Source organism: Pecten maximus, chromosome 11, assembly GCF_902652985.1.
Source record: "Pecten maximus chromosome 11, xPecMax1.1, whole genome shotgun sequence".
NCBI classification, from domain to species: Eukaryota; Metazoa; Mollusca; class Bivalvia; order Pectinida; family Pectinidae; genus Pecten; species Pecten maximus.
The window spans coordinates 20,422,335-20,441,515 of record NC_047025.1 but is presented as its reverse complement, the minus strand read 5'-3'; the positions used below and the strand labels follow the sequence as shown (position 1 = coordinate 20,441,515).

Below are 19,181 nucleotides of genomic sequence, written 5' to 3'. Positions count from 1 at the left end.
CACGACTAGTCCAACAAACACCAGAAAACACATTGTCACCAAGAACTTGAACACAGCTTTCATAAGGTTGGAGGCCAGGTTTCCTGGGGCAGCGAAATGGTCCATATTACAGCACTCTAGGAAGAATTCCTTCCGTATAAATGGTGTACCATGTTTATTAACAAATAACACTGTCCGTCTACTTGACCACATGCATTTGGAGTTTTTGATATAAAGGAAATCTTTAGACGAGTTTTCATTCGCTTCCTGATTTACCTCAAATGCCATGTTAGAGCGAGAATTCATCAATTCGAGTTCAGCAATAGATGATGTGCGTTTAAATATATCCATTACGTGTTTGTGGATGATCTTGTTAAAACACATGTACTTTTTATACACACCTCCGAACGTTGTGTGTCCGTACACAGCGACCATGAAAAAGAGCGGTACGTACTGCATGGCAACCGAGGAGTTGAGGATGATCCCCATCAGAGTGTAAATGACGATCACGACTACAAACTGGACAAATTCCACAAGCAGGAGCAGGAAAGAGTAAAGTGCCAATAAGCAGAATAATGTCAAAAACACGTGCCTCAGTTTGATGAGACAATTAACACCACGGCTTTGCTCCGAATCAAGTTTTTCACTGTCACGTGTTTTTGGTACGCAACACGAGTTTGTAATCTCGCTTGGAATGAGGTTGTAGAGAAGCGACCACACCAAACGACACGTGAGATTCACGATAGGTAGATAGTAGAAGGTCGACATAATCAGACATACCGGAAGGACAAAGATCCACACAATCGGGGATAGTATTAGTCCCAGAATGCCATACTTTGTACACGGATACAGAAGATGTTTCCATAAGCTACCTACAGATTTCAAACGAGTTGAACGACGCATGTCTTTGAAGCACCTCCGGAACACCGTTCTAAGACTCCGGGTCACATTTCTGTGTAGAATACCTAAACACATTCCTTCTATTATGATAAAAAAGTAGCACATAAGAAATACAACATGTAACGGAGAAAAATACAGAGTTAAGTTCGCCAGGTATGGAGTGCTCAGTTGACGTGATTGCGCCGCTGTCGCCCGTCCCTCAAAATGGTTCTGTTCGTAGGTAACGTAAAAGATGACACGTAATATCCAAGGAATGGACACGATCACAAGGACAATAGTGGTCATCAGTCGGGTCAGACATTCATACCACTGGACCGAACATCCAAAGAAACGTAACATGTCAGCGTTACAACACTCCTGCATCGAGCTATGATTTTTAATCTCACAGCGTGCAAAATTGTTGTAAATTGTAGAACAAATACCAACAGGTACGTCAGATTCGCTTATTAAATCTCGACTTTTTACCAAAAATTCAATTGTTCCTATATCACATTCACACGGTTCGTCTGGCGTTAAGTTCTCAACAGTTTTGTCGAATTTTGGCATATATTCGTGAACGAAACCTTCAGTTACAATTTTATTTCTTGACCCTGAATGCTTGAGAACGTTTGTTTTGAGGATTGTTATTGGCGCTCGTTCAGTTTTAGTTTTCTGTTTGTAACGAATGCAGCCCGTTGTGTCGCTATAGTAATACTTTGGAACCAGAAAAGGACAGAACGCGATCACCAGAATGTTTATGATAATGATAAATATCCTCACAGATTGCATGTAGGAATCTACCGTGAGTTCTTTACAAACCGGCACCCCATGATTGTTATGGCAACACGTATAGAAGAATCTCGCGACATTTTCTTCCTTTCCTATGGTCATGTGACACACACTTACACTAATTGGTTTGTCTGTTGGTTCGTCCAGCGATTCTTTTGACGACCGAATGGTATTCACGTCCACAGAGGGCCCAAAATTATTCAGAAGGGTATCACGGAAGTACGGCCCGACTACAGTCATTGGCTGGTTTGTAAAACATCCATTTGGGGACTCCATGATGCCGATAGTCATGTGCTCTACGCCTAGACTCATTGTTTTTAGGGATAGTGCTTCATAGTGCTGCATCAGATTGAGTAAGGATTTACCCTGGTGACCGGAAACATAAACCCAGGTCAAGGGTTCAAACAAATCTCCCTCATATTCAAACATTAAGTTCCCGGTATGGCTGGTAAAGTGGAAATGAACATACACCAGCTTATTGTCACTTTCTGCTGTGAGCTCCCGGTACAGTTTGACATCGGTCTCGTTGAACTTTATGGTACAGTTTGTTGGTATGATGACGTCATAACCTCCGTCGATGGTCATATTAACTGGTGTGGTGGTGTGGTCGTGAGCAGCAACTATCACTAACAGATTTAGAAATAGCCAGTTATATCCGGCCATTTTTGTCGCTGCTGTCATCTGATGATTTGTATCTCGTGTCTTCGTCTTTCAATTTAGTAACGGTCAAAAAAATACACGGTACTGATAAACCAAATGGTTTAAAGTAATAAAGAACAGAACAGAACGGTCTTATAAACACTGGCGTCAGCTTAGTCATGCTTCAGTGACTTTGAAGTACTCCTCTTTTACTCGGCAATTGTGTCACCTTTACGACAACGCTGATTGGACAATTATACAAAATGGGCGTGGCTTTCGGCAACCGGCGTTAATTGCTGTGAAATATGATTACAGGTGTGTGTCTCAGATTTGAATGGCATGTAAATAAAATCTTTAGTTTAAACTGTGTTGTATTTGTCAATTTCCACTTAACAATATATATACAACATATAAATGATACAAAAAGGAATCAGAAACAAGTGTTATATAAATATGACACCTACATATGTATATATAGGTTAATGTTACATAACAGCATAGACATGATAACACACAACATCGTATCAAAATGACAATAGAGGGTAATGTGAAAACATCAGTTGGAATTTGATCAAATGATTTAATATATTATAGTTAATAAAAAGGGAGAAAAAATCTTGATATTGTATGTAGGGGCTGAGTTCTATAATACTTTTATTGAATAATTAGAATTAGACTATACCACTAAAATTATTTATAATATTTATAACGGAAGTACGGAAAGGACCTGTATAGGCTTAGCCTGTTGTCCAATCCATTTTATATTCAAAATCTATCTCTATTATGAAATATTGTATGTAAATTAATTCAAATCCTTGATTGAATAAAATATTTTGAAATGAAAATAGGACACATGTTCACACACCTATAGTAAAATATCACAAGAACTTGTACAGCGGTTTACCATCTGAATGATCAAAAACCGAAATATACAGAAATGTCTGATTCAACTACTTTTTTTTTGTATAGTATATCACCAATAATGTAATCAAAATATATAAAGGTAATTTTGTAAAATGTTCATTTAATTCATATACAGTGTTCAGAATATCTTTGATAATAAACACATTTATATTTCTAAAATGATCTAACATTATTATTATTAACTGATTTGATAAGGATTAAATTCTAAATTTAATTCCGGTGTTTAGAAGAATCCTATTTTCTGTTGGTGACACAACAGACAGAAGTGCGTGTCAATAAATTTACATGACACGTCACTGGTTTTTCATCGGTCAACAGTTCTATAGTGATCACAAGTATAAAACAGCCATAAATATTCAAATTTATTAGTACCTATTCAACTGCTTTCTATTCCATATTTGAATTATTTCATAACGTTAAAATGTGCACTATATCGATTATTTAAAAAAAAATTAAATTCGGAAACATCTGTTCCCTTAGCCAAAATTGCAATGGCCAATAGCGTGAATTGATTCCATAGATTCTATACTTGATGAGAGGGTATTGACATAGAAAAAAACAATAGTATAAAACGGACCCTAATGGTAGTAAACAAAATCATTAAGATAAAAAAATGTACTGAAAACAAAAATGGCGAACTTATTTCCATCTACATATACAGACTTTGTTCTTCAGTGCATATGTACTAGTGTCGACCACTGCCTTGGGCGTGGGCAAATTATCTAAAATTAGACAAAAATATTAGATGAATTGAACTAATTAGGCTGACAGACTTAACTCAATCAAGCCGTGTCGGCTCAGTGGACTGGCGTTAACAGATGTGAAAGTTATCGGTGTCAACAATTCGGCGACACATAGTCGGAGAGTAATTAGCGTACTATAGACATGTCATCCGTAATTTATATTTTTTTGTGGTTCAGTATTAGTTAGAATTAATTCGGCCGTGTTCTCCGCCATTTTGTATGCATGAATTGTTTGATATATATCTTGGAATCCTATATGTTATGTAGCATTTGGAAATAAATTGAATTGAAATGAAAAAATGTCATGATACCCGTTCGTTTGTTGAATACAATATGTGAGGTTTTTTTTTCAATTAAAGCCAAATATTAAGTAAGAGTGTTTTATAGCCTGTTCAAACTGTCTAATGTAGGAAGAATAATTAAGCGAACCTAATTTATGAAATAATGAGATTAAAGATCATTTAAACGTACATGTCGCAATTTCATTTCACATTGAATGAAATAGTTATTGAGATAATAATAGTTTCTCCGATATCGCAGATATAGTTGTTTGTGTTTCGACAACCCTCTTTTCTGTGTTAATTTTACTTGCAAATATAACGAGAACACTATGGTATGGTGTTGTCTGTCTATCTTCTCTCTCAATTTTTATCCAATCTCCATTTAACTTGATAGAATTTAGTACCACGACATGCATTTTCATGTATTATGCTGAATTCTTAAAGAGAAAAAAAATGAAGAAAGGTTTCTCTCGTGATTTTTAATATATTTCATCTAAAAACTCTGTGATATCTGAATGGGTTTCTAAAAATGTGGGACTATCAGAAGCGGGGACTATCAGAAGCCGGTAAAATCGGACAACCTCGGGCCTTTCCGGCAAGCTCGGTGGCAGTCGGAACACCTCGTCTCCTTCTGCAAGCAAATGACGAGGGGTTCCGATTGGCTCGGTGGATTATCGTTATGGTATAAGCCCGCTGTGCGGAGGCCACACGGAACTTCCGCTTTGTGGGAGGCACACTAATCGGGCGAGAAGAATACCCGAAGAGTTCCGATTGAAGCCGGGACAGGGTACTATCAGAAGCCGGGCACTATCTGAAGCCGGGCACTATCAAAAGCCGGGGCCGGAGACATTATACAAATATAATTTTCGGATTAGGTAAGAACAATCCTCGTTATTAAAAAAAGCACAAAACAAAAACAGACAACTTTCACTCGTTGGATCAACATCTAGAACCCCACTTTTTTTATCGGAAGCCAGACATAATCAAAATTACGAAAACACCTCTATCTGGATCATGTATGTATTTGTCATGTTGTGTTTTTTCCCGCTAGTAATGAGTACAGTAACTAAAGAAAAAAATTGAAAAGCAAAAATAGCAGTGATGAGTTTCACTTTATATATTCATATGCAAGTTACAGAAGGAAATTAAAAATTACGTACAAAATTCACTCCGCGGTATTACTACAATAATCTTTTTTTTAATGAGTGGAGATATATGTACCTGTTCAGCTATTGAAGAATATACACGTAACACTCTAAGAAATATGGTGAAATCGTTGTTACAATTTGATGTGTCTGGGTCACTTAATAAATAACCCCTGACCTATGTTTTTGTTGTTACCAAGGACAGGAAAAAATCATCATCACTGTCTATCAGGCAAGTTTAGGTTCAAAAGTACTTGTCCAAGAGTGAAATATTTCGTCCAATTAAAGCGAATTAGTAGTATTTTAAATTACTGCAAAGAAAGAGTAAAAAGTACGTAAAAAAATGCACCTGCCACTCGGGCAAGTAGCTATAGTCACCAATGTTACCTTGCCAACATACCAAATCTATTGACCCTGGGCCATCGAACCAGAGGTTGTTTTTTGCTCGCCCCGTTATCTCGTCTTTCAATGGCATACCAAAGGTATGTTGGATAATACTGTAAATAAATTAGATTTACAATGGGTCCACCTGTTTAACCGCTTGTGAAATGCAGTTTTTATTAATAGCTTATTGGATTGATTGTGAGCATAACAATTCAGATCACAAATACCGCCTTAAAATTGTATTTTCCACTGCCCTCGGGGCGCGGTTGAACTCGTCTGGTAACGCGTCTTATCCAGTCCAAGAATTATCTATATATCTGAGGGTTTGACACCTATATTGGTTTAATAGCCTTTGGAATTGTTTAACGTTCGCCGTAATAGCGGACATTAACTCACGAAATTAGTAAATAGGTTAATTGTACATGTACGCGTATACCTGCTATAATGCCGACGGGTGGTCACACCTATCCACAAATTCTGACAAAGATTTATAAAACTGATTGAAACGTTTAGAAGCTACTCCTGCATACTGCTTTCTGATATCAGATTTCAGATTTCATATTTTATTTCTCTCTCACAGACATACAGCGTACGTGTATGCGAGAAGAGGTCACTATACATCAAATTCATGTACACATGGCGGTTAGCAAAATATCAATACAATTAACAACAAATGCTACAATGATCAACTAATGATATACATCCAGTAGTTTTTCAAGTTTTTGAAGAAATTTGCTGACATTTGATAAAACTTTCACATTACATATGGTAAATAATCCTTGCATTTTAATAAGGCTAGGATTAGTACAGTAGTAATTTGGAATGAATAATTGTTTTATCCGCTTAACAGTTATATGATCACATTTAAATAAATAATGATATTCGTCACCGATTTCATCATAACATAGATTACAAGTTCTTTTTTTTTGTGTATTCCAATTCATCTTCCAGTTTCTATAGGTAAATGCATATTTGAAGTTCTAAATGTAGTAATAATTTGTCTTTCTTTTTGCTTTAACTTCAGAAGATAATTTTCAAACACAAAATTTCTTTTATAGATAGGATAGACAGACCCTCTTGAAGAGCTCTCAATATCGTTAAACCATTTTTGGATGAATTGGTCTTGTAATCTTTGTTTCACAGCATACTTCAAGTAATCTCCATGTGCATATCGTGTGATAATCCCCAGACAAAGTTCATACCAGTTTATATAATCTGAATATTCTGAACAGTTCCGTTTGTCTGTAAAGTAAACATTACGTTATACATAGCACTATGGCAGATTACTACCAGCTATCAATTTATGCCAAAGCATAATAATTCGTTTTAACTTCTATATAAATGGAAATCTCCCGATCTCACCATATACCATGTAGTTTGGTGTACTGTAGTTTTTCGATGACACTTAAATTTTCAAAGCCCCATACTTCTACTGGATACAAAAGTATCGGTAATACGACGGAGTCAAAAACTTTTAATTGTAGGTCTACAGCCTTATTTTCTTGAATACAGCAAGCAAAGCTTTATTGAATTGTTCCACCAGTTTCATTTTTGTTTTGTAGAAACTCCCATTATAATTCATCAAAACTCCTAAATAGAAAAATGATTCTATAACCTGTATCACATCATTAAATATTGTACAATAGAAGCTCATTCGACACTTTCTTTTTTTTGAAAATAGGTGTATAACTATTTTAGTTTTATTTGTATTTATATCAATCTTCCATCTATTACAATATAATTAAAATGTATTCAGGGCTGATTGGAGTTCTTCGGCCGATTCAGACATAATAAATGTATCATATGCATAAAGAATTATAAACAGTTTGATAAAAATTCTAATATTGTCACATATTTTTATTTTTTTTTTTTTTTTTAAACAATTAACATCTTGTTCTCCAAGAAAGTCTTCTGAATCATTCAGGTAAATGGCAAATAGAAATGGCGATAAATTTTCCCCTTGTTTTACCCCGATATTACAATTGAACTTCTCAGATACCTCATTTCCATTTTTACATAGGATTTGGTATTTGCATATAAATTATTAATAACTTTTAAATATTTTCCCGGTTATATTACTTTTCCGGACTTTTTTTTCCATAGCCCAAGTCTCCAAACCGAATCAAGGCCTTTTTGAAGTCTATAAATGTATAAAATAACTTTTTTTCCAAGTGAAAAATAAATAGATATTAAGACATGAAGAATACAAATATTATCAGTAGTAGAATGATTTTTTCTGAATCTAGTCTGGGCATAAGTTATAAGATTTATTTCATCAGCCACCTTATTTAATCTGCTATAAGAAATAGATGTAAACACTTTACCAAGACACGAGACAAGGCGTATTGCTCTATAATTATCTAAGTTATCATGAATCACTTTTACGTTTATATATGGGTTTAATAACCCCTACCTTCCAGGAATCAGATGTGCAGCCTGTATTGAATATGGCATTAAATAATTTATAATATAATGGTTTAAATAATTATACAGTGGCATTTAGATACTCATTTAAGATTCAATCATAACCTGGAGCCTTATTGTTGCTTAAACTGGAAATATATTTAGTAATTTCACACTCAGTAATTTCACCATTCAGTAATTCATCGAATCTTCCATCTCCTTATTCAATTTCACCATCAAAGATTTCATTAGAGTTATCTCCCTTGTTAAGTCTTTAAAGTAATTGTACAATTCATTTATATTTTCATCAATATTCTGCCCCTTACTATGTAATTCCGATAATTTCACCTAGAATGTGCCAAGAATGATTTCGGTTCTGATTTGGAAGCGTTTCGTAATTCTTTTTCCATTTTCTCTTGATGAGTTCTATAGGATTTATTTAAAGTTTTTCTATATTCTGTTCCAGTATTTTTAAGAGTAGTTTTGTGTGTGAGATTTTTTTTCGACATTATAACAACGTAAAATCCTTCTTTTCACCAAGTGTCTGCCTACCGATTCTTTGAATAAATTACTCATGACATTAACAACATTGTTTATTTCAGTAGCTGTTACTAAATTAGACGGGTTTTCCGAAATCAGCTCGACTTAATCGACAATTTATCTAAAATGTACCATAATCATCCCCTTCGATATACATGTAATTAACAAAGTACATTACCTTTGTCAGTGTTCCATTTTACATAGGTTTTTTTTTAGTTATTACTTGAGGCATTTTTATTATCTAACTCTATTTTTTCAGACAGAATTCGAGTCTACAATGAACATCAGAAAATAAAAGATCAAAATAAAAAAAAAATTAAAAAAAATAGTTAAAGAAAACTGATGATAATAACAGATAGTCAATTACACGTTTTTCCAACTAGTTTATCTTTCCCAGTTCGACCATTTGCATTATATAAATTATTTTCTTTACAAAAATCGAATAGTTTGTAGCCTAATTATATAAGCTATTCGGTCTTGCTTTACACTGGCTGGCTCGTTTTAAAGGGACAACAGCTTCATTTAAATTCTGTGAATCATACAAATATTTGTGGAGCTCATTCAAATTTACATCAAGTATTTCAATAAGTGTATCATCAGGTTGTATAAAATCGTCTTTACATTGAGTTTTGGCATTAAAATCACCAACAAATGCAAATTTACAATTATTATTAGTCAGCTGATTGATCTCATTTTCAATTTCTTCAATACAATCAGCAGATGAGTATTTTGAATTTCCAGGAGGGATATACACGCAACCCAATAACATATCATAATCTTGACTCATTATTTCTTGTGACAATTGCAACCATTGGACAAAATCAGAGGGAGTGTGGTGACATTGTAAATGAGATTTCAGGTCTTCTTTGTGGTAACTATACCACCAGATTTCTTCTTCACTTCCTTTGATCCATTTAAAAAAAATATATGAATAACCGTGTGGTAGACGTAGTATATCAAAATCATCCAACTTACTTTCCACAAAAATTAATATGTCATATGATTCAATCAATAATTCAAATTCAGGTGTATTCAGTTTTGATTTTATACCACAAACGTTAAGAAACGTGAGTTTAAGTTGTTCTGTGTAATCAGTTCTTGTGATCGGTTATAAGAGTCACTGTATAGGTCAGCTGACCTCTTGTAATGTCCCCCTATCTGTTCTGATCGCGTGCTTGCTTCTCATATCGTGACCGGAACCGGTACCTGTACCGATGCCGGAACCGGACTGATGATAATGGTCATAGCGGGCCTCATAGGGTGTCGTAGACGGTGTTTGAGAGGGCGGATTATAGAGCCTTCCATCAAGGAACAATTTGTCTGCCTTCAGCCGGGCATTTTGCCCTCTGCCACGAGCCTCCCTATAGACAGGGTACAATGACCGTCGTCTATCGTTTATTTCTTGGGGAAACTGCTCATTTACAGAAAAAAAAACATTTGGTTGCCTAGGGGCGCTGATTTTTAGACAGTTTCGCGGTCTTTCCTCTTCCCGAATAGAGGCTTGCAGTCTGGGCGCTTCCTTAGCCTGTGGACAACCTGAAACTCGATGTCACCATCAACGTCCTTTTCAGATTTGATGAATCCCTTCAATTCTCATTTTGATCATTTTCGGGGATTCCGGAGAAAAGCAAATTGTCTTCCATAGACCTTGTTTGGAGCTCTAGTATTTTTTCTCGTTGTTGAATGCATTCCTCTCTTGCCCAGTCACTTTCTTGTTCAATTTTACTCATTCTCTCTTCAAGGATTGATTGTTGAAAGTCCACCCTTCAAGTTTTTCGCTGATAATTCTCAGTTCCCTTTTTGACTTCATCTAGAGAACATTCCATACCAGCAACTTTTTCCTCTATAATTTTCAGATATTTCGGATATTCCATGACTACGTTCCACACTCGGATGGTATGGGATAGCTCTGTGCTGCCACATCCTAGCTACCCGCTCCACAAATTAAAATCAGAATTGTTGTCTAATGAAGTTCAACTTTAATACACATAAGTTTTGCTAACGAGATTTATATTTCATGTGAACGCTTAGCAAATACATTTTTACATGTACGAGCAAAATGCATTAAAACATGCATACACGTGTATATGTTCGGCATGTAAAGAGAGTATATAGAGGATATCTAACAGTGTCTTCAGTAATACCAAATATATTTCACGAGTGGGCAGCACGAGTGAAAAATATCAAAATATTAGCCACACGAGTGAAATATATTTGGTATTACTGAAGACACTGTTAGATATTCTGTTTATTACATTTTTTATCAACGAAAAACCTACCCCGTATGCTAACTAGGCCTACAGCGATAGTTTGTAAACAAAAAAAGTAGTTTCCCCTGTCCAGGTGCTGACATATATGTCGGGCTTTCTGATTGGTCAATTATTTTGGTATTTTCTAATCATTAATTTGATTGATGAAAAATATCACTTTTATAGAATGAATAATTTTTGATATTTCACTGGTAAAAATGTAATAAATAAGACTCTTAACATGAATAATACTAGATTATCTCCTTTTTTTGAAACTTCAAAATTCATAATGCTCAATTTTAGTTATATTTTTGATATTCTAGAGACAGGGGGCCGTTTACCAATAATCCCTGTAAATGATGTTGTATTGATGGCTCTGTTGGGTCCTAAATTACCGCTCAATATGATTATTTTGAAAAGATCTCAAATTATATCTTGACCAATATTGGATATTTTCTCCCAAAATGTTTTTTTATTTGTCCGAACACTCAGCTCATGCATACACTAAATTCAAAGAATGTCGTTAACCATTTATTGTAAGATATATATTTTCCAAGAACGCTGTACGGCGACCAATGTACAGTCGTTCAGGCTACAACTGTAATATCACAAGCTTCCGTTTAATACGTAAAAACTAAAAAACGAGAGAAACTCATATTTAATCGTATCAATATGTTGATATATGTATAATTGTTTTAAACTGAAACCTTTGAAAATGTATATGTTTACTGTATATCAAAATCATTCATCCCCAGGCTGTGCCGTACAATTTCTCTTATGGCGTAACGCGTAGATAAGACACAAATAAAACTCTCGATGACTAACGTATCTTATAACATACTTCTATTTATTTTTGGTATTGTGACTTCATTGTAGTTAAAAATAGCTTGAAAGATAAATGCAGAGCTAAATTAATCATCGTCTATTTCATCATACTTACAATAACCTTCAGCATGACCATCTTAACTTACCATAATGCTCTATTGAACTTAGACAGAGGTACTCTGCAAAACGTACAAAGACACAGGGAAAATCGTGTTTAATTTCTGTGGCAACCACCGAAGTATTCTTGTAAACTTAGTTATCAATTGTTCAAAAAATAAACATCAAGACATTTCTACGACTGGAAGCTTACACTGTACTACATCTTCCATGCGTGTGCATGATACGCACGTGTATACTTACGTTTACAACAGTGTGTCATGGCGCTTCTTAGGCGCGTGATCTATATTTACACGGCGTGAAGATGTAGGGGAGGGGTTGAAGGGGTTCCGTATGTACAAGTAGCCACACAGTATGTTATGGTGAGGAGAGTTCTGTCTATATATTTTACCGGGGTTCCGTATGTACAAGTAGCCACACATTATGTTGTGGTGAGGAGAGTTCTGTCTATATATTTTACCGGGGTTCCGTATACATTATGTTGTAGTGAGGAAGACAGAGTTCTGTCTATATATTTTACCGTTACGTAATAAGTGATGATACATTTTGTAGCTTACTGGGGAATGTCAAGTTTGACAGACACGACAGAAAAACAAATTTGATTCTGTTTCAAGTCTGTTGCGGTATATAACCTGTTTTATGTTTGATAAGGCTGCTATGTAACCAGTCTGACTAGCACTTCCAGCCTCAGTATACCCCTTCATTACCACTCACACATAACTCTATTACCGGATAGTATTAATTGAACCAATAGGTTTTACTATTAAATCACATACGCTTAACAAATTATATTCTACACATTGTACGGTCGATAGCTTGGCCTGGACTTGAACTTTAACTGTTGCTTGTTTGTGATACGGGTCTTCAGGGGAATATCACCGGATAGGGAAATATAAGGACGGGTATTCAGGGGAATATCACCGGATAGGGACTTATAAGGACGGGTATCAAGGGGAACATCACCGGATAGGGACATATAAGGATGGGTATTCAGGGGAACATCACCGGATAGGGACATGTAATGATAGGGTATTCAGGGGAACACCACCGGATAGGGACATATAAGGACGGGTATTCAGGGGAACACCAACGAATAGGGAAATATAAGGACGGGTATTCAGGGGAACACCACCGGATAGGGACATATAAAGACGGGTATTTAGGGGAACACCACCGGAAAGTGACACATAAGGACGGGTATCAAGGGGAACACCACCGGATAGGGAAATATAATGATGGGTATTCATGGGAACACCAACGAATAGGGAAATATAAAGACTGGTATCAAGGGGAACACCACCGGATAGGGACTTATAAGGACGGGTATTCAGTGGAACACCAACGAATAGGGACATATAAGGACGAGTATTTAGGGGAATATCACCGGATAGGGACATATAAGGATGGGTATTTAGGGGAACACCACCGGAAAGTGACACATAAGGACAGGTATCAAGGGGAACACCACCGGATACGGACATATAAGGACGGGTATTCAGGGGAACACCACCGGATAGGGACATGTAATGATAGGTATTCAGGGGAACACCACCGGATAGGGACATATAAGGACGGGTATTCAGGGGAACACTAACGAATAGGGAAATATAAGGACTGGTATCAAGGGGAACGCCACCGGATAGGGACTTATAAGGACGGGTATTCAGGGGAACACCAACGAATAGGGACATATAAAGACGGGTATTTAGGGGAATATCACCGGATAGGGACATATAAGGATGGGTATTTAGGGGAACACCACCGGATAGGGACATATAAGGACGGGTATTTAGGGGAATATCACCGGATAGGGACATATAAGGATGGGTATTTAGGGGAATATCACCGGATAGGGACATATAATGACGGGTATTCAGGGGAATACCACCGGATAGGGACATATAAGGACGGGTATTCAGGGTAATATCATCGGATAGGGACATATAAGGACGGGTATTCAGGGGAACACCACCGGATAGGGACATATAAGGATGGGTATTTAGGGAAATATCACCGGATAGGGAAATATAATGACGGGTATTTAGGGGAACACCAACGGATAGGGACATATAAGGATGGGTATTTAGGGAAATATCACCGGATAGGGAAATATAATGACGGGTATTTAGGGGAACACCACCGGATAGGCACATATAAGGACGGGTATTTAGGGAAATATCACCGGATAGGGAAATATAATGACGGGTATTTAGGGGAACACCACCGGATAGGGACATATAAGGACGGGTATCAACGGGAACACCAACGGATAGGCACATATAAGGACGGGTATCAACGGGAACACCAACAAATAGGGACATATAAGGACGGGTATCAACGGGAACACCAACGAATAGGGACATAGCCTTCTTGATATCCAGGGAAGTTCCACGGATAGGGTTATATAAGGACAGGTATCTGGGGTAGACTTCCAGATAAGGTCATATAAGGTCGGGTATCCGGGGTAAACTATCGGATAAGGTCATATAAGGTCTATTTAATGTCCATTCAGTTTAAAACATTAATTACACATAGAGGATATTTAATGATTTTCCGTTGAATACATTTTTTTCACGATTTTAATATTGCAGAATATCGGTAGATCCGAAAATTCTGAAATGCAAGTGAAGTATTTGTAATATACAATCAGGAACTATGTTCTGTTAATTTCATTTAAAAGACGGAAAAAAACCAGAAACGATATCTGCATCAAAACAACAACAGAAAGAGGTGCATGTACATTGTAGTAGTGTAATCCATGACGTCGTCTTCCAATGACGTCATGTTTGACCGTGTTAGTTTGAATGAGCTGCTCAACGCGATTTCAGTTGTTTTAAAATCATGTATTACATACAAAGCTATTATCTTAGTTTTGTCTTTGATTAAAATTGCAGAATTTCGCCTGAAATTCCGCAATGCTTCAATTAGGAAAATTCTAAGTGAAGACACCTTAAGTTGAGTGGTATGGATGGGGCCAGGTACCCACGTATGATTAGTAAATGTCTATACCACAAGTTATCGCTAGTGATGGTATAACATTCTTATACCATTACCAATGATGACATAAACAGTGATGATTCTTATACATTATGTATTTCACTTGTAAACATGCAATACATTCGATGTATTACGTGGATGTGATCATGGCTTTGATAGATTAACTTTTGTATAATTAACCTTTAGACTGCCGAAAACTCTGATCCGCCGATTTGAAATACAGTTTCAATGCGTGACGTCTTTAGTATTGTGACGTCATAATGCGCTGTGTATATCCCGACACCTGCTCCACTCGTTATCGTCAGCCGTCGTAGCTGGTACACTTAGAACGTGTCAATGGAATCAAGTACGTACCGAATCGTGAGTTTATCTGAAACCAACCATCCAAGAAATACTTTTAGGATTTGAATTAAGAATTAAGAAAGTAACGTCTGTTATTTTACATTTTAATTACTTTTTAAATCCGTATAACTTTCGATGTAGTTTATACGCGAGCTACATAATGGATGTAATTTCCATCAATAATGCTACAAAGTTTTAATTTAAGTTCAACAACCATATGCGGATGAAAAATTGTATTGTTAATAAATACAGTGTATTAAATATTCTGAATACGTGCATAATTAGCGAGTTATATCAATTAAACGTCTGCAGTATACGTTCCCATTATAAATACTTGTATGTACATAATCTCCAAAAGTCAGAGGATGATTATATGGAAAGATAAAAGATATTCGGGAGATTTACATGATACCAACGTAAAAGATCAGAGATACGATTCTGTTAGCTCTGACAAGAAACAAATCCGGAATATGAATGTGAAACGTAAGTGGTTAAACTTATTTTAGTCCTTGTGCAACAAGATATATTGGGGAGTAGACGAATATATACAGTTCAGATTTTGCATGGTAATTACAGAATCTATTGTTCAATGCAGTTCAAATGCCGTCCAATACATTGGCGATGAAGTCCCCGCTCACACAATGAACAAATCGTTCTGCTTCGACGACGTATTCCACGGCCATGGCGCATACGTGAAGAACAGACACAGCAGTCTTTCTCCTTCTTTTGTGGCAAAGTGATTAAGGAAACTTTCTTCACTGCTCGGCGGCGAGGGTTGTCAGGTTTCTTCGTTCCAGCGAGTGCTTCAATAACGGCTTGGATATACTGCAGGCGGCTTTTTGCTCTCAGTGCAGTGTTTTCCTTATAAAGTATATAGGAATTCATAAGGATTCTAAACAATAAATGCACCAGTATTTTCTTCCATACCTTTTGGCATTTCCTCTGCTTTCCATATGAATGTAGAATACCATCATTCATGTTTACCGCTCCCATGTTGGTATTGTATGATGCGATGACACGCGGTTTACCTGATCCCAGTTCTTGTGCTGGTAGAATAGTCGATAGCAACCTGACAGGTTTCTTTTCATCTGCGCCGAAATGAGACAGACACAAAAAGTCGCCACGTCGCAAGTAGACAGTGTTCCCTGGCTGGTTCGCGTCCTTGACGAGGTGCGGCATTGGTCGATTCTTTCGTAAAGTTCCTGTAAAAGACGTTTTTATTTGAAAACAAAAACAAACAAAAACAACGAATATATTCATATTGAATGCAAATCCAACTTTAGAAACATATTACACCACATTCACACTATTCCACTTTAATTTGAAATATACAGTAACATATACTCCCTAAATTTGTTCCTCCCGGCATCCCATAGAAAACATTTAGCTTTATAAGGATCATCCATGCCTTGAAACGTTTGACAATTTACGTACTCGATTGTGTAGTTCCAGAGAATGGGTGCATGCACAAGAAAAAAATACCAAAATAAGGCTTTAAAGTGTATACGTACCGGTCAAGTATGTGTTAAGTTGGAGAAGTCTGTGTCCAAGATTCAAGGACGTGAAGAAACTATCACAAAATACGTGATAGCCTTTATGAAGAAGTGACGATCCTTGTAGGAGCTCTACAACTACGTTTGTTCCTTGGAGTTGTCCTGGTGGAACTGGGTCGAATTCACGTCCCCTGTAAACTTGCATCTGAAGCACGTAACCCGTAGAGGACTCACACAGTACCCAAAACTTGACACCATACTTCGCGACCTTTGATGTGATGTACTGTCGAAGAACGCTGTGTCCCTTTGTTGGTACAAGAGACTCGTCCACTCCCTGTTTGGAACCTTGAAGCGCATGAATTGTCGATTGACGAAGTGCAATAAAGGTCGAAATCTAACAGATGGATCGTACCCAGGATGCTACAAGCAACACTTCATGATTATTATTTATATGTAAAATCATCGATCAAAGATAACGATATATCATACACGTGCTTCATACACGTATACAACATATATATATCAGTTTTAACATACATGTATACCAGAAAATTGTAATTTACCATCCCGGATTTGGAAAGTTTGTGTTTACATGTATTTAAGATATGGTTTAGTATTTGCCGAACTCCGTTTATAATTTGATTAGATTATTCATGATATATAAGTATCATACATGTACATGTAGGACGGTGTTTCCCGGTACGTCTGCTGTGTTGAACAAACATGTAAGACGCCATATATCAAAATAAACGATGTATCACATTATATTATATTAACATTTGCTCCGCATTTCCCCATTGACAGAATGCTGAGAGGCAGTTGTCACCTTACACCTATAACACCCAGTGGGTCATGTGGCATTACAAAGGGTGGGAAATTATTTGTTGGTTCAGTTTTTTTTCAAAGTTGACAAAAATGGTTAGACAATTTAAACATAAGTATTGAACAACGGTTTTAATGTTATTATAGTCGATATGACAGCAATATGTATGGTGGGGCAAATGCAGCATGGGAACCCTAAGGGATGGGTGTCCATGGCATTTGTCCACCATACATCTTGCTATCATATCGACAATAACAACATTAAAACCGCTGTTCATTGCATAAATAGAAACGAAGATATGGCGAGCTTCTATGTTGTCTTTGTGCACATTTACGTTTATTATTTGCAATATTTTCAGAATTTAATGTACAAAATATGACTAACCTTTTAGCTGCCGGGGGGCATTATTTGTCGAGGTGGAATATTAATTATATTACTGTTTATTTGTCGAGGTGGAATATTATTTAACTTTTATTTGTCGAGGTGGAATATTATTTATACAAAGAAAACCCGAATACTTCAGAGGTTCACATTAACCTCCTCTAGTGGCGATGTGTGTTGGGATATATATAATAATAATATATGTTACCGAGCCAGCAAGAGGCACTGTTGAATATATATTTATTTCATTTTAACTGGTAAATCTATCGATTTTTAATTCCACTCTCAACTGTTGCATCAATGGTGCATCAAGTTTTCGCCTGGATGTTATAACAAACCTTGGTAGAGCTAGCCTCCCCACTCCGAATCGGTTTTTATCTTTGTGCAGTCTTGCAATTTGCGCTGTGTGTATTTCCGAGGTACGACTACCGGTATACCGAAACACCGCTTGATCGAGGTGAATGACACGAGGTTCGACTATACCGAAACACCGCTTGATCGAGGTGAATGACACGAGGTTCGACTATACCGAAACACCGCTTGATCGAGGTGAATGACACGAGGTTCGACTATACCGAAACACCGCTTGATCGAGGTGAATGACACGAGGTTCGACTATACCGAAACACCGCTTGATCAAGGTGACTGACACGAGGTTCGACCATACCGAAACACCGCTTGATCAAGGTGAATGACACGAGGTTCGACTATACCGAAACACCGCTTGATCAAGGTGAATGACACGAGGTTCGACTATACCGAAACACCGCTTGATCGAGGTGTCTGACACGAGGTAAGACTATACTGAAACACCGCTTGATCGAGGTGAATGACACGAGGTACGACTACCGGTATACCGAAACACCGCTTGATCGAGGTGTCTGACACGAGGTTCGACTATACCGAAACACCGCTTGATCAAGGTGACTGGCACGAGGTTCGACTATACCGAAACATCGCTTGATCAAGGTGACTGACACGAGGTTCGACTATACCGAAACACCGCTTGATCAAGGTGACTGACAATAGGTTCGACTATACCGAAACACCGCTTGATCGAGGTGTCTGACACGAGGTTCGACTATACCGAAACACCGCTTGATCGAGGTGAATGACACGAGGTTCGACTATACCGAAACACCGCTTGATCAAAATGAATGACACGAGGTTCGACTATACCGAGACACCGCTTAATCAAGGTGACTGACACGAGGATCGACTATACCGAAACACCGTTTGATCGAGGTG

General features: G+C 37.0%; 1 protein-coding gene across 1 annotated transcript; it reads right to left on the bottom strand.

Annotated features, from left to right (window-relative positions):
- Positions 1–15,815: 15,815 nt before the first annotated feature.
- On the bottom strand, positions 15,816–16,977 carry LOC117338491 (piggyBac transposable element-derived protein 4-like). The gene is made up of 2 exons (XM_033899846.1): positions 16,748–16,977; positions 15,816–16,438 (listed from the first exon to the last, which is right to left on the bottom strand). Exons 1-2 carry the CDS (start codon positions 16,932–16,934, stop codon positions 15,816–15,818), a joined length of 810 nt encoding a protein of 269 aa, XP_033755737.1. The 5' UTR covers positions 16,935–16,977.
- Between the last annotated feature and the right edge of the window lie 2,204 nt (positions 16,978–19,181).